The sequence below is a fragment of the Rhinatrema bivittatum genome, chromosome 5, assembly GCF_901001135.1.
Source record: "Rhinatrema bivittatum chromosome 5, aRhiBiv1.1, whole genome shotgun sequence".
Lineage (NCBI taxonomy): Eukaryota > Metazoa > Chordata > Amphibia > Gymnophiona > Rhinatrematidae > Rhinatrema > Rhinatrema bivittatum.
The window spans coordinates 40,186,439-40,203,138 of NC_042619.1; the positions used below are offsets into that span (position 1 = coordinate 40,186,439).

Consider the following 16,700-nt stretch of genomic DNA (forward strand, 5'->3'; position numbering starts at 1 on the left):
TACAAAACAAAACATGTAAACACTGCACACGTAGAATAGCTACAAAGTACATTTCTTTTAAAAGGTGCTGCACCGCCCTATTAGGAGACAGTATAAACTGCCCTTGAAAGATGGCGGAGCTTTTCATTCACTTGATAGCATTTTGAAATCTTACATAAAAAAAAAACATCAGAGGTCTTATATATGAAGGAACTGGCTCACTTTTATGCTGCATAACTGTCTGAAAATGTAATTTTTTTTTTTAATTTGTGAAAAATGGCCTATGCAGTTTGTTATGAATCTATATTTTAGGAAATAGATCTTATCTAGCAATACATTTTAAATAGATTTCAGCTCTGGAAATAAAACTCCTTATTAAAATATCTATTGTTCAATCTCAAAACATTCAGGGGATCTTTATGACAAGATATTTGTACATATCTCAGCGATTTGGAAATCCAATTTTAGGTTTTTCTATAAACCATTGATTGGTATTCAGAAATTCTTATATTTAGAAGCTATAACAAACTGCTTCAGATTAAGTCCAAAAAAAAGGCTTTTTATAGGTGGGGCTTACAATTCACATTCCTAACACACAGTTTGGTCATTTATTAAAATATGAATTCATTCCCCTATTAAAAATTTACAGAAATCGTAAAGGGCTAGAAATCCTACAAGAAAAGTTTGTAATAATTTTCCCACTGTTTCTGAACACTGTGAGGATGTTAAAATGAGAATGTGACATTTTCAAAGCTATTTCTGCAGTTTAACTAGTGATTTGCCCACTTAAATCCTCCGGACATATGGCTAAAAGTATGCACGACGTTCCATCATATGTATAACCTTTTATCCATATCTAGGTGGAGATGCTCCCGGGGGCAGATTTAGGGCAGGAGCAGAAAATAGCACAAGTAGATTGTATTTTGAGCCCATGTGCATTATTTTCCTTGTAAAATCTACCCCCACACAATATAAAAAAAAAGATGCAAAAGTCCAAAGGTACTTTGTCTCTGCAGCAAGTTTTTAATGGGAAAATACATATGTTCCCTATGAAACCATGTGCAACATCCATGGGGTGAAAGGTACACGTGGAAGTTGCCCCAAAGCTGTCAGAAACGTCTCCCCTTTGGGCTTCATCCTGTGGTGCAGTGGCAAAGATAAGCAAATGTAAAGCAACATAGAGCATGCTGAGCTCATCAGGATCCAGCCCGGCTGGATGGAGTTAATTTTGTTGCTTTAATTTGGATAACTTTCCAGGAGCACTACAGAAAAAAAAATCAAAGGGAAACAGGAGATTCAAGCGCAGGCATAGAATAGTAAGTTCCTTTCTTCCCTTCAAAACATTCGCATACATTTAAATTTGGAATTCAAAGAATTTTTCAATTGAATCACTATGTAAGCTTTTTTTTTTTTTTTACGTTTACTTTCCTCTGTTCTGCAGCAGAAAAAATATAGTTGACAATTCAAAAGGATAAGCTGATCCTCCTGAGTGCCACTAATACACTAAAAGATGCAAGCAAATGTCAGCTACGGCAGTGTGGCACATCTAGACCATCACCTTCCAAGCCAGAATGCTAGCACTGCAACAGCAGCAATCGAGAAAGAGCTGGCAAAAATTGGATACAAAGAAAGGCCTACATTAAATTAGTATGGGAAAATGGATTTCACAAAAGTCAAAATCATATATGCTAATTGGCTCAAAATGAGATATATTCTAATTGGCCTTATACATTTTCAAATCATCATTTGTTCAATACAGTTGGACAGATTTAAGCCTGCAAATGGTATTTTAATAAAGGAAAAAAAATTCAAAATGCTCACGGGATGAAGACCGCCTGCTAGTTGCATAGGAGCCAGTATTTCCATCTGAAAGACTTGAGTCATCATATTTGGTTAAGTCTTCATCCTCTTGATAAGGCGATGCCAAGTAGAGTTCAACTGTGCTTTTTTTATTGGAACTGGCCATATCTCTAAGTGGAGTGCGTTTGGTTGCATAGCTGGATGATACATTTGCGTCAGCTGTGTGCTCCTGGCCGTTTGAGCCAGCAACTTGCTTATTACCATGACTGGAATCATCTGTTTTTTCATGTTCAATTTTTTTCTCTTCTCTGACTTCATCTAGGACTTCATTGTTTTCTTCTAGTACCAGCGGAGTTCCAACTGATTCCACATTTGCAAGGATTGATTTGTTTAGGATTTCCTCATTTCTTTTGGGGACCTTGGAAACTGGCATATCATTTGCCCCATAAGCACTTGCAAAGAGCTGTTCCTTGATTTTTTCATCGTTTTGTTTCACGTTCTCTTTCATAATCGGTGCTGTGAATTGTAATTGGGCTTCCCTTGAAGAATTCAAATTAGCAGGCATGGTGCTGTGGGTAAATGGTCCCTGCTGTGATTCAGAGCTGGGATCAGGAGGAATGCCATCATCAGTCTTCTGATACAGTGGAGATGCAGTCTCCATTGCTTCTTGACACAATTTCTCTAAATTAGCTTTAAATGTACTGCTTTCTGCATTTGGTGTAACAGTTTTTTGTATTGTCTCCTTTATTTCCTGCGGAAGAGCTTTCTTCTGCTGGTAACCCATAGAATCCTTCTGATCAAACTCTATCCTTTTAACAGAACTTCTGGTCTCTTCTGGATGGAGTATTCTTCTGGAGTTTTCATTTTCTGTTATGTTTTCTTGAGAGGTGATGGAAGGACTGAAATGCATTTCATTATAAACCTTTTGCTCATCATATGCAGGCATGTTTGCCTGCATATCTTTCCTATTAGCCGCTGTCTCATCTAATTTAGGTGACATCCCAGAAGAGTCCTTATGCAATTTCTCTAAGCCACTGTTAAAAACACTTCGCTCAGCTTTTTCTGGAGCAATTATTTTTTTCACAGTTTCTGTTATTTCTTCTTTTGGGTGTTCTATCCCTTTTGGGGCATGGCTGGCAAAATTGTGGCTAGGCTCCGTCATCTCATCATCTGAACTTTCCTGTTCTTGTCCAGAAACATTTTTTTGAATCTTGTGCTCCTCACTAGCTGTCAGATGAAGTGAAGAAGGTGCTTTAGCTGCTTCCTCATAAAGCTTCTGTAAGCTAATATTAAATTCGTTAAAGTTGATTTTTGGTGGAGCAATAGTTTTTTCAATAGATTCATTAACTTCTTGAGGAAGAACTTCATTTTTATTTTGAAAATTAATGGAATAATTAGGGCTATAATGGGTCACCTTCTCAAAATATTGCTCCTGCTCTGGTGGTGAATACTTCACAGAAGACAATTCTGGTACTGTATCCTGATCAAGAGGAGATGAACGTTCTGACGCTTCCCTTTGCAGGTTTCCTAACCTAACATCCAAATGACTGAAATCTGTTTTTGGTGGAGAACTTGTGTTATCAGTTCTCTCTCCTGTTTCTTGAGAATGTTCGCTCTCTTTTTTGTAGTCTTTAAGTTGAATCATGTTTTCAGAAGTTCCCTTCTCTGACGGAGAAGGTATTTCAGGCACTTCTTTCCTCAGCTTCTCTAATCTAATATTAAATTCAGTGAGATCCGTTTTCAGTGGTACAGCTGTCTTTAAAACAGTCTCTTTAACTTCTGAAGGATGCATTTCTTTCTCTTTTTGGAAACCAGAAGAATCATTGTGACTACGTTCCATCACTTTTTCAAAAAATCTTCTCTGCTCTGGTTGAGAAGGCTCTTTTGACAATATATTCTGATTTGAAGGAGGTGACGTTTCAGCTGCTTCTCTTTGCAGTTTTTCTAATGCAGCATTAAATAAATTGAGCTCAGCTTTTGATGAGTTCATTGTTTTTTCTACAGTTTCTGCAACTTCCTGTTTTGAAGGTTCCACCCCTTTGTGGATATCACTGGAAGCAATTTGTTTATGCTGCATCAAGTTCTCTGAGGTGTGCCATTGTTGTGTGGAATCTTTTTCGTTGCTCTTTCCTTTGCCACTAGTTGGACTATACACAGGATCTTGAGTTTCTGATGCTTCTGGACCAAGTTTTTCTAAGCCAATGTCATCTGTATTAACTTCAGATTTTGGTTGTGTTGTACATTTTTTCTCAGTCTTTATGGGTTCTATTGATGGTGACTCTTCTCTTTTCTTGGATTCAAAGAGAACCATCTGGTCAAGCTGTGCTTCCTTTCTGGAAGGCCTTTGATATTTTTCTCCTTTAGGAAGTCTTTCTTGAATGTTTAACAGTTGGTTTTGGTCTTGAGCTTCCATTCCTGTCTGGACATTTTCTGGCATTTTCTCTTTTGCTTCCATTAACTCTTTGTTTGTTTGAACGTTAGAAGGTATTGAATTATTTATACTGGTAAAAGTTGTTGGACTATGAGCAATTGATGATTTGAGGTTAGTCTTATCCTGAGATTTATTTCCTGCATTCCAGAAGCTCCTCAAACTCTGAAACTGAGAAGGATTAGATATATGATCCTTTGAATCTTCATCCATTCTTTCCTTTAAGGATAAAATATTAAAATTTGCCTTCTGTTGTGAAGCAGATGTTTTGTCATTTTTCAAGGGAGAAAGAGATTCACTTCTATTTTCAAAATTTTTGTTCAACTCTGTTACATTAAATTCTTTTTTAAGCTGCAAATCTTCAGTTGTAGATAGTCCTGTAAAATCTTTAGGCTTTCTTTCTGTAAAGTCCATCACCTTCCCTGATTTATCAGTAGTATAATCTATTCTTGGTTTATCTGGGATCAGTTTTGGCTCCCTCTTTTCTTTCTCCCACATGGATTTTAGATATTTAACATTAAAAGAAGGCAGTTCATCATCTTGTAGTTCACCTTTTTGGAAGGCAACCTGGTTATTTTTGCTTGGATCTTTGGATTCAATTAGAAAACATTCTGAATTAGTATTAATGTCTTGACTATTTTCTTGACTGGGCATTTGTTTAACAAAAGATGAGGGTTCTTTATAGTTGGGATCCCTATTAACAGTAGTTTTTTCGCCTTCCCAGAAAGATTTCATGTCACTTACTCTCCCTTTCTCCTGAGATAGCTCCATAGTCTTTAGTGGTTGCATAAACTCATTTTGCTCGGAGATGAATGGATTCCTGCATTTAGCTATTCCAATCTGCCTATCTTCTTGATCTTGAGTACCAGGCTGTTTTTCCCTATGACCAGTTATATCATTTGATCCAACTTTGTCTTCTGAGGTCTTACCATTATTTGTTATTTTTGCAGTATTTTTTAGTTTTGGTTCTTTTAGAAAATCTTCAGAGGAGTTAATATTAGTTGCTCCTCCTTTGCTTTTACCTTCCTTGAGAGACTTCAGATTTGCATCTCTGTTTATATCAGTTGCCTCTTGAAGCTTATTAACTGAATCATTTGTAGTATCATAAAGTGTTTTGCCTCCACCACCTTTACTTTTTCCATATAGTAAAGATTCTCCTCTATGTTCTGAATGTTGGTTCTCCCATTTTTGGTCAACATATTTGGGTTGCATGTTCTTGTCTTCTGTTTCAGTCTCTGTGGGGAGATTAATATTATCTGTATTTCCACACTTACCACCATTTTTACTGTCTCCAAATGATAGCAACTCCCCTTGCCAATGTATGTTTTCAGAAAAATTTAATTGGTTAACATTCTTAGCCATATTAGATTTGACTCTTTCTTGTACAGAAGATTCAAATCTCAAATCATCAGTGGCCGCTCTGGTAGTTTCTGTAAATGTGTTACTCGTTTCTGTTGGCAGTGGTAAGTGTGTTTCCTCTGTAGTTTCATTGCCCTGGGGTATTCTGTCATCACCAGTCTCTGAGCTTCTGTTAAACCAATCTAATACTTTTGATATCGACTCATCAGTTGCCTTCATGAACTCGATTGCATATTTATCAGGCTTTGAGGAGGCATCATGACTGTAATCCCCTGCAAGAACTCGCTTACCTTGCTGGAGGTCTGTAGAGTTGGGTTTTAGCACCTGAGGGGATTTTTTAATCACTGCATATATGGGCTGCTGATCTGTAACATAAAACACAGTTGTCTTTTCATAAAAAGCAAACACAACACATGAAGAATGAGTCACATAAGACTTCTTCTTTCATGTTAAACAAATAAATGCAGATATAAATGTGAGACCTACAGATCTATTTTTGCTTCCCTTTATTTATGTTCTTAAATTGTAGTTTAATACCGGAAGAAAAATAAAAATCATGTAAAATGTTCCCTAAACTATGACGTAGATTTCTGAAATGTAAGTTTTAGCAACTTATTGACAAAATGAAACTTTAGTAAAAAAAAAAACAAAGGCTGCAGCTAAGAAAGTAGTATTTATGGTCCCTCTTATTTAAAGAGGCAAGTAGCTCATTATTATAAAGCATTCTGAACTATTATGAAGAACTAGTGACATCATAAAATTTCTGGGTTTGATTATACATGAATTACAAAAGACAGAACCAAGTCTCTATTATTTTTACTAAATAGGATCAGCAAAATCAGTATTCTATTTGGCACAGAACCTCCCCATTAAAAGCATTTAAGATTTATAAACCATAATTTTTTCAGCACAATCTTGCAAATTTAAGCATGCTTCTTTAAAAAAAAAAATTGCTGATTGAAAGATTTAATAAAATGTAAAAAACTCAAAATGCTCACAGGATGAAGTTCTTCGGCTTACTGCACACAAATCAGTATTTCCTTCTGAAGAACTAGAGTTGTAACTTTCCGACAAGTCTTCATGTTTATAAGGAGATGCCAGGTAGGGTTCAGCTCTGCTTCTTCCAGTGGAGATACCTATATTTCCAAGTGGAATTCTCTCTATTACATGGGCAGATGACGCATTCACTTTAACAGCATGCCCATAGATATTTGAACCAGCATCTTGCTCATCTTCATCTTCAAAATATTCTCTGCTTTTATGTTCATTTGTTTTCTCTTCTTTATCCTCCTTATTTCTGACTTCATTTTTTTCTCCTTCCGCTATATTAGTTCCAGCTGAGTCCATATCTGCATGGATTGATTGGTTTATTATTTCCACATTTCTTTGAGGGGCCTTAGAAATTCTGCTTTCATTTGTTGCAGAAGTACTTGCAACAAACATTGTCCTATCTTTGTTTCTGTCTTCTTGTTTTGCGTTCTCAGTCAAGACTGGTGCCTTTAATTGTAAACGGTAGGAACTTGAAGTAAAATTAGTAGGCATAGTGCTTTGTGTAAATGGTCCCTGTACTGATTCAGATCCATTATCAGGAGGAATGGTTTCTTTGCTAGTTCTATGCTTCAATGGAAATGCATGCTCTAAAGCTTCTTGATATAGTTTTTCCAAAATTGCATTAAATGCATTGATTTCTGCATTTGGTCGTACAACTGTTTTTTCTATTGTCTCTTTTACTTCATTAGATTTCATTTTTTTTTGTTGATAACCTAAAGAAGCACTGCGATTAAGTTGTACCCTTTTTATAGAAATGTTCTTCTGCTGTGGTTGGGATGTTGATTTTGATGCCTCTGAGTCCTTACTAGGATGCTTTTTTTCACTTTCAGAGGTACTGAAAACAGCTGGCCTGAACTGTATTACACTATCAAAGCTTTGCTGATCGTATTCAGGAAGGTTTGTACACACATATTCCTCATTAGCAGAATTCTTATTTAATTTGGGTGATATTTTGGAAACCTCCCTTTGTAGTTTTGTAAAGCCCTGGTTAGATTTTAGCATCTTTTCCATTATTTCTTCTGTTGGGTATTCGGTCCCTGTCTGGATGTCAGTGTCAGTATTTTGGTTAAACTGCATCCTTTTGTCAAAGGAGCTTCCCGGTCCTTGTCCAGAAACATTTTCTTGAGTCTTGATCTTCTTGAAAGCTGTCTGGTACAGTGCAGAGCGGGCCTCAACTGTTTCCTCACACAGCTTCTCTAAGCTCATGGGAAATCCAATGCTCTTGGATTTCTGGGGTACTGCAGTTTCTTCCATAGATTGTTTAACGTCCTGGGGAAGCGCTTCACGTTCCTTTTGATAATCAGTGGCATCGTCAAGACTATGCTGGGTCACCTTCTCAAAATATTGCTGCTGATCAGGTGAAGAACACTTCTCAGAAGGTGCTTCTGTTAATACATCCTGAGCAAGAGCAGATGAAACTTCTGAAGCTTCCTTCTGCAGTTTCGCTAAACCAACACAAAAATCCTTAAGGTCTGATTCCGCCACCTTCTGATGTGAAGGTGGTGAAGGTTTGTCTATGTCCTTGAGTAGCCTCTCTATGCTAGTGCCAAATGCATGGAGCTCAGCTTTTGGAGGAGCCACTGTTTTTTCTATAGTCTCTATAACCTCTTTCCTAGGGGCTTCCACATTCATTAATGTATCAGTTGGAACAACGTAGCCAGCCTGAATAACATTTTCAAAGGAACTTTGCTGATCTGATAAAAAAACATTTTTATGTACTTTGCCTTCAGAAGCTTCTTTATATAACTTCTCTAAGCTAATATTAAAATCATTAATGGTTTTTGATGGCGCAACAGATTTTTCAATAGATTCTTTAACTTCTTGAGGAATGGTTTCCCTTTCCTTTTGATATTCAAAGGAATTGTAAGGACTATGTTGAATTTCGTACTCAACATACTGCTCTGGATCTAGTTTAGCATATTTTGCAAAAGATATTTTTGTTAACGGAACCTGATCAAGGGGAGATGAAAGTTCCAATGCTTCCCTGTGCAGTTTTGCTAAGCTAATGTTAAAATTATTGAGATCTGCTTTTGGTGGAGAAACGGTCTTCACTATAACCTCTCTTATTTCTTGGGGATGTTTCCTTTCTTCAAAGTCCTTACATTGAATCAACTCGTTAGAGGTCATTTCCTGTTCTAGTTTTGGAGCTATGTGGAAGGAGTTTTCTACAATACCCTGATGTGAAGAAGGTAAAGGATTAGTTGCTGCTTTAAGTAGTTCCTGCGTGCTCCTACTATTAAGTGCCCTGAGCTCAGCTTTTGGTGGAGCTGCTGTTTTTATAATAGTCTCTGTAATTGCATTTCTAGAACTTTCCTTGTTTATCAGATCATTAGTGGAAGCAATACAGCCAGTTTGCTGATCTCTTTCAAAGGAGCTTTGCCATTTTGATCTAAAAATATTTTCTTGAACTTTGCCCTCACCAACAGCTGCCAGATTCAGTGAAGGGGGTAGTTCAGAAGATTCGTTATGTAGGTTCTGTAAACTAATGCTGAATTGTTTAATGTTTTTTGATGGGGTAACAGTATTTTTAATAGATTCTTTCACATCTTGATTAAGCAATGTATTTTTCTTTTGATAATCAAGGGAATCATTAGGACTTTGCTGGATTTCATTCTCAAAATACTGTCCCTGATATGGCTGTGAAGATTGCTCAGAAGATAATTCAAGATCCTGATTAATAGACGATGACATTTCTGATTCTTCTTTTTGCAGTTTTGCTATGCCATTTTTTAAATTACTGAGGCATGTTTTGGGTGGAGAAACAGTTTTCTCTATCACTTCTCTTATTTCTTGGGGATAATCATTCTGCTTGACGTAGTCTTTCAAATTAATTATCTTTTCAGTGTTTCTTCTCTGATGTATCTGTGAAACTGTGTCACAGTACATTTGGTTTCCTACAATGTTTTGATATGGAGTAGGTGAAGGATTGGATGCTTCCTTAACTAGCTTCTCTATTCCCATGCTAAATGCATCTAGGTCTATTTTTGGAGGAGTTACTGTTTTTTCTATAGCCTCTACAACCTCATTCCTTGGGCTTTTCACATTCATCAGAGTGTCAGCTGCCACTAGACTGCCACTAGACTGAATCAAGTTATCAAAACCTTGCTGTTCTGGTATGTAAACATTTTGTATCTTGGCCTTTCCAGCTGCTTCCAGAAACAGTGGCAAGGGAGTTTCTGAAGCTTCTTTACGTAGCTTCTCTAAATTAATGATTAATTCACTAATTTTGCTCTTTGATGGAGCAATATTATTTTCAATAGTTTCTTTAACTTTCTGAGGAAATGTTTTACTTTCCTTTTGACACTCAAGGAAAGTATTAGGGCTAGGATGGGTTGCCTTCTCAAGATATTGTCCCTGATCTAGTTGAGAATGCTGTTCAGAAGACATTTCTGCTAACGTATCCTGATAAAGAGGAGAGAGAAATTCTGATGCTTCTTGGCTAAGTTTTTCTAAGCCAATATTAAATGTATTAGCTTGAGACTTTGGTGGTGCAACAGCTTTTTCTATGTTGTCTAGAGCCTTATCTGTTTGTGATTTTGCTTTTTTCTTTGACTCAACAGAAACAATTTGGCTGAGCGGCTCTGTTTTCTCAGAACCTTGATATACTTCTTCTCTAAGGAGCCTTTCTTGAATATTTAACAGATGGTGTCCTTGAGCCTGTACTTCTGTGTGGGATTTTTCAGTTGTTGTGTCTTTTGCTGCCATTAATTCTCTGCTTCCTTGAGCATCACAAGATTCATTTGTACCTGGAAACATTATTGAATTCATAGCAGTCTGTGGTTTCAGATCAGTCTTATCCTGGGATTTATTGCCTGCATTCCAGAAGCTTCTCAAACTTTGAAACAGTGAAGGATTGGACATCTGATCCGTAGAATCTTCATTCATTCTTTCTTTTAAGGTTAAGGTTAAAACTTTAAAGTCAGCTTTCTGTTGTGAACTAGAAATGTCCTTTTTCAAAGGAGAATCTGAGTCAATATATTTTTCATACTTTTTGCTGACTTCTGTAACACTAACAGCTTTTGTAGGCTGCAAATCTTCAGTTTTGGGTGATCCTGTAAATGCTTCACTCTTACTGTTTGAAAAGTCTATGTTTTTTTTGGATTTATCAATTGTATAATCTGTTTTTGGTTTATCTGTTTCTTTCTCCCATAAGTATTTTAGACGTGTGGTACTAGAAGACTGGTCATCATCTTCTAATATTACTTTTTTAAAAGACACCAGAGTATACTCATTTTGATTTCTGCATTCATTTGGAAAATGGGCTGAATAACTAATACTAGATAAAGGCTGATCATCTTCATGTAATTCAACTCTTTTGACAGAAACCAGATTATATTTGTTTGGATCTTTGGGTTCAATTGCAAAGTATTCTGAATTAGTGTCAAGAGGATTTTTATGACTACTTTTATTATTGGGTTTCTCTATAACAGCTGGGTCTTCTTTACAAGTGGGACTGCCGTTATCGGTAGTAGTTTTCTCACCTTCCCAGGATGAACTTAGACCACTTTTTCCCCTTTTCTCTTGATCTGGCTCCAGAGTTTTAAGTGACTGCCTTAACTCACTTTGTAGCAAGGTGCATGGTCGCCTTCTTGTATCTGTGTCTATTCGCACATCATCTTGATTTAGAAAACCAGGTTCCTTTTCTACAGCTTCCTCATCATCAATTCCAACTGAGTCTTCTGGTGTCTTGTTTCTTATTTTAGTACCACCTTCTAGCTCTGATTCTTCAATAAACCCTTCAGAAGCATCAACATTTGTTACATCTACTTTGCTTTCACTATCCTTGATAGACTCTGGATCTGTTTTCCTGTTGGCCTTATTTGCTTCATGTAATATATTTGTAGTTTCAAAATATATTTTACCTTCACCACTTTTACACTTTCCAAACAACAAAGGTACTCCCTTATGGTCTGTGTATATTTTCTCACATTTTTGGTTAAAACCTTTTGACTGTATGTGCCTGTCTTCTGCTTCAACCTCTCTGGGGAAATTATCATTATCTGTGGCTCCAGACTTATTGTCATCCTGTCTGTGATCTTCTATAAGAACTGGCTTACCTTGCTCAAGATCTGCAGAGTTGGGTTTTGATACCTGAGGTGACTTTTTAATCTCTGCATAAATGGGTTGCTGGTCTGTAACAAAAAGAACACAGTTATCTTTCTGTAAGAAGGAAATAGAAAAAAGATGGTTGAAAATAAACAGATTTCCTTTCTCCATCTTGATTGAAAATAGAAATGTAGATGACATCTAGAAATATATTTTCCCTTCAATTTTTTTTCATTTTCATTTCTTTCCTTAATTTAAATAAAAAAAAAATCAAAAAGTACCTATATCAAAAAGAAAATTTGTAAAAATAAAATTTGGGAAATGATTGATCAATGCAATCTTTATCAAAATTGAAAAACAATGAAGCTGCTATAGTAGTACTGTACGAGTCTTCTTTAAAGACAAAAATAATAATATTTAAATACAACCGTTTTGAAGAACCATGGCGATGTCATAACATTTCTGTGTTAATCACACATGCATTAACCCTATTATTGTTAGTAGATAGGGACCAATAAATCAATATTGACAGACATTTACCTAAAAATACCCAGGAAATTGAGTTAACATGCAAATAAATACATTTTCCCTTTATTTTACAGTTATATTTTGAACATTTGCTTTTTTTCCCCAAATCAGTATTTCCTTGGAATTAGATGGTTCATGGAGACAGGCGGTTAGGATGACCAAATTTGCCTGTGATGAAACCACTGTGCCTGAGTTTTCAGATTATGAAGGATTCTATAAAGCTCAATCATTTCTAAAATGCAGTGTTTAATTTTTAGAGTTCATGAGGTCTGGACTAATCCATGACATCTGATCAATGTAAATCTCTATTATGCCATGGGCTATTTTTAAAAAATTTGATGGTATTCAGGATTTCTTTGATTTTTTTTTTTGGGGGGGGGAGGGGAGCAGAGTGAGCAACTGATTTTCTTTATTTTTTTTTTAAATAAAATAAGCACTCAAAATTCCAAGGAAATCTGATTAGTGAAAAAAAAATTTGTTGACCCTATTAATAAACAATCATTTCATTAGCAATATTAACAAAGGGGTTGATTCACCCCGGTGCTTGTGAGCTCAAACAAGGGAAGAATGGCCATAAAGCAGAATTTTCCAAATACCTTGTCATACAAAAAGATATCCGGCCACTATGCGGTGTCTTCATACTTTCAAAAAGGTATTAAAAAAGGCCATAAAAAAAGATTCAACCTATGTAAAAGATGGAGCCAGCCTATGCTTTCCATTTCATGGCACAAGTCCATTCCTTCTGCGTCCCATAAATAGTAATCCCCTCCCTCCAAGATACATGCTTTTTATATCGGGGTAACAAGCCCTCTACCATGAAAATATTTACTCCCATTTAAGATAGGGGTAAATCTGGACAACTTTTCTCCTGAACAAATATCTCCCATTGCTTTATAAAGGGAGGAAAATGTATTTTTTTTTTTTAATGTATTTTCCTCCCATAGAAACCCTGACAGACAAAAATGGTATTTTGATAGCAACAATCCTGCAGTCACCACTGCACTTGTAAATTGTAAAGCAGGGCTTATTTTACCTACCTCTGGCACAAACAATGTGTGCACACCAGCCATGCATTCATTCCTTCTCCCCATGTCCTCCCATCCACCTCTCTGGCTCACGCGCATTCTCAAAAGTGCACACTGGGGCAGGTTTTTAATCTTACGCGCGCGGGGGTACATTTGTGCGCGCTACCTGGCGCGCACAAATGTACGCCAGCCGGAGGACTTGGGACTGCCTCCGGCCCCGCCTCTGGACCGCCCCCGGACCGCCGCCCCGCGCCCCACCCCTTCCCGCCCCTTTTTCAAAGCCCTGGGACATACGCGCGTCCCGGGGCTTGAGCGTGCCGCTGAGCCTATGCAAAATAGGCTCGGCGTACGTGCGCGCGCAGGGGTAGGTTTCGTGCGCGCGTAACCCTTTGAAAATCTAACCCATTGTCAGCACATACCCAGTTACACTCTGAACCCACATGCAGTATACACCTGCATACATCACTACACCTGACACAAATCACAAGAAACAAAAGTACTCAAAAAAAAAAAACTTTATTAAAAAAAAAAAATAAAAAAATTCAAATACATTTAGGGCATATGTTGCCCCTTCCTAGAGGCAGTTTTCCTGAGGCCAAGGGATGCTACAGGAATGGTCTTGGCTCTGGAGTCTGCCTCCAGGAGCTTCCTTCTCCTGTGGCATCTTTTGAATTTGCAGCATCAGCAGGTCTGGGCAAGGATGAAAGAAAGAAAGAAAGAACACAGAAAGCAAAAGTTGCAAAGCAGGAATGAACAGAGGGCATCTCTTCCTCATCAGAGCAAGCCCCATGGAGATGAATGCATGCATCCACTGGCGGCATGCCCGGTCTGAAGGGCGCTCGTTCATTGGAGAGGCTGCTCATTGGATTACTCAAGGGAACGTGGAGAAAGGCAGATACATAGGGGATATAGGTACACTTTAAAGCATAAGCAAAGAAAGACAAGGAAAGACGTGTAACCACCAGCCCCTTGTTACACAAAAGGAATGGTAGGGTCTTTTCTTAAAAGTCAGGAAGCATAAATATACTAGGCTATCCTGTGAACTGAAAGCTCCTTTGTTTAACCACTTTAGTTCACTTGCACAATCAAGACACTGGGCATAGAAGGTACGATTCCCAAAACAGAGTTTCTTGTACTTGATGAAAGAGTCAAGGAAAAATATTTACTAAAGAATAATCTCTGCTAGGGCCACTGACCTGAAGAAATGGAGCTCCCTAAAACACCCATCTCCTTATACTCAGGTAAGGACCTGGGCTGTAATGTCTTTCATATGCCCAAGGCCTAGCTCCACCCTCCACAAGTGGCATCATCATCAGGGGGAGCCACCAGAAGCTCTCCTCCCAACCCCACCAAGACACTTCCAGCCCAGCCAGTCATCCGCCTCTAGGACAGCTAGCCCAAAGAATCAGAGGCCCTGCTCTCCTCCATGACACTCTGGCTCCCCTAATTCCACCCATCTGCCTAGCAACACCTTCCCAAGGGCAGCATCAGCAGCATGGAATGAAGCAGATCACCAAATGGGAAAGCCAACGAGGATCTGCCCCTTTGTGCCATGAAGTACCTGAAACAATCATTGACCTTCCATCAGAAAGCAGTTAAGATTATTCCTGCTTATACTTTATACACGTATGCCTATCACACCTGACAGCTGACCTCCTACAGTGCTTACTAGCTCCGCCTTGCACCATGTGGATCTGGATTCCAACACCTTCCATATACACAAGTAAGGCTTTAGCACTATACTTCATACTTGCTTCCTTCCTCATATTTGCCACTTCACTTTCCAATAATGAGATGATCAAAGTAATCACAGGATATGGAACCCACTCCCAACATCCCAGAAAGATGGGACATCTATCCTTACCACAGTCTAGGCATTTAGGGGCAGATTTTGAAAGGGTTAGGCGCATAACCCCCGAAAAGCTGCCCCTGCGCGCGCCGAGCCTATCTTGCATAGGCTCGGCGGCGTGCGCAAGCCCCGGGACGTGCGTATGTCCCAGGGCTTTCGAAAATGGGCGGTCCAGGGGCGGGGCCGGGGGCGTGGTGGCGGTTGAGGGGCGGGGCCGAATCCTCCGGCACAGCGGCCTGTGCAAGTTACACCTGCCTTGGGCAGGCGTAACTTTATCAACAAAGGTAGTAGGGGTGGGTTAGATAGGGGAAGGGAGGGGAAGGTGGGGGAAGGTGGGGAGGGCGGAGAAAACGTTCTCTCCAAGGCTGCTCCGATTTCAGAGTGGCCTTGGAGGGAACGGGGAAAGCCATTGGGGCTCCCCTTGGGCTTGGCACACATGTTATAAAATCAAGTGTAGATTTGTTCGCGCCGAGTTGCGTGAACAAATCTACGCCCGCGCATAAGTTTAAAAATCTGGCCCTTAGTTCCCATGAAATCACAGCCTAAATACCTGGTCCCTATTCAGGTCCTGGCTAACCTTAATACCTCCTGCACTGATAAAGGGCAAAATCCACATATTACCCCTCTGCAGCAACCTAAACTGATAGCAGACCGATCACAACTGATCCAAGCCCAAATGAAACAGAGTACAAATAGAATCCCTACTACCACACAAAATGGAGCCTCAATACAATCTAAATTCCCAAGTAAGTCTATATTCAGACAGTCTGGAAAGCAAAGTTAGCCAGATAAACTTATCCAGCTAAGTTTTGAGGCATATTCAACAATGCAACTACACTATTGAATATAGCTGACTAACTTAATTAGCCTCTGAAAAAAATCAATGATCTCGAGAGCAGGTCACTGGAACAATATTAAAGTGCTGGGGATCCCTGAAAATGTGCTGGAGGGGAAACAGATCAATTTATTCCATATATGGTTGCTAGAGATGTGAATAGGAACCGGAATTGGTTCGGATTCCGGTTCCGATTCACATGTGGGTTTTTTCCAATCGGGCCCGATCGCAGTTTTGTTTATCGGCTGAGCCCAAGCCGATAAACAAAAAACCCACCCCGACCCTTTAAAACTAATCTCTTTGCTTCCCCCAACCTCCCGACCCCCCAAAAAACATTTTACAGGTACCTGGTGGTCCAGTGGGGGTCCCGGGAGCGATCTCCCGCTCCTGGGCCGTCGGCTGCCACTAATAAAAATGGCGCCGATGGCCTTTACCCTCACCATGTGACAGGGTATCTGTGCCATTGGCCGGGCCCTGTCACATGGAGGGAGCACTGGATGGCCGGCGCCATCTTTAAAAATGGCACGGGGGAAGCAAAGGGATTAGTTTTAAAGGGTCAGGGCGCATTAAGGCTAGTTAGTGCACACTAACAGGTTAGTTAGTAATGGTAATGGTAACATGGTAATAAAGTGAATCTAGAATTGGCAAAGCTTTTTAAATCAGAAAAGGGTTCTAAATTTATCCCCATTCTCAAGGAGAGTATGGGTTCAAGAGTATGTACTAGTAGGGAAATCTCAGACATTTTGTGCTCTTTTTATGAACAGTTATATTCTAAGGGTACCATAAACACTGAAAACAGGA

At 38.8% G+C, this 16,700-nt stretch overlaps 1 protein-coding gene and 1 long non-coding RNA gene across 10 annotated transcripts in view; one reads left to right on the forward strand and one right to left on the reverse strand.

Annotated features, from left to right (window-relative positions):
• SYTL2 (synaptotagmin like 2) overlaps positions 1–16,700 on the reverse strand; it is a 264,487-nt gene that overhangs the window by 57,478 nt on the left and 190,309 nt on the right. For 8 of the 9 annotated variants that reach the window (XM_029602243.1, XM_029602249.1, XM_029602247.1 and 5 more), the window contains 3 exons: positions 11,674–11,748; positions 5,857–5,931; positions 1,801–5,442 (listed from right to left, as the gene is read on the reverse strand). In XM_029602243.1, coding sequence (XP_029458103.1) covers positions 1,801–5,442; positions 5,857–5,931; positions 11,674–11,748 — 3,792 coding nt within the window. The remainder of the gene's footprint in view (positions 1–1,800; positions 5,443–5,856; positions 5,932–11,673; positions 11,749–16,700) is intronic. The other variant, XM_029602250.1, reaches the window with a different exon arrangement.
• Positions 1–16,700, forward strand: part of LOC115091916 — a 90,571-nt gene that overhangs the window by 39,189 nt on the left and 34,682 nt on the right. The window lies entirely within an intron of this gene.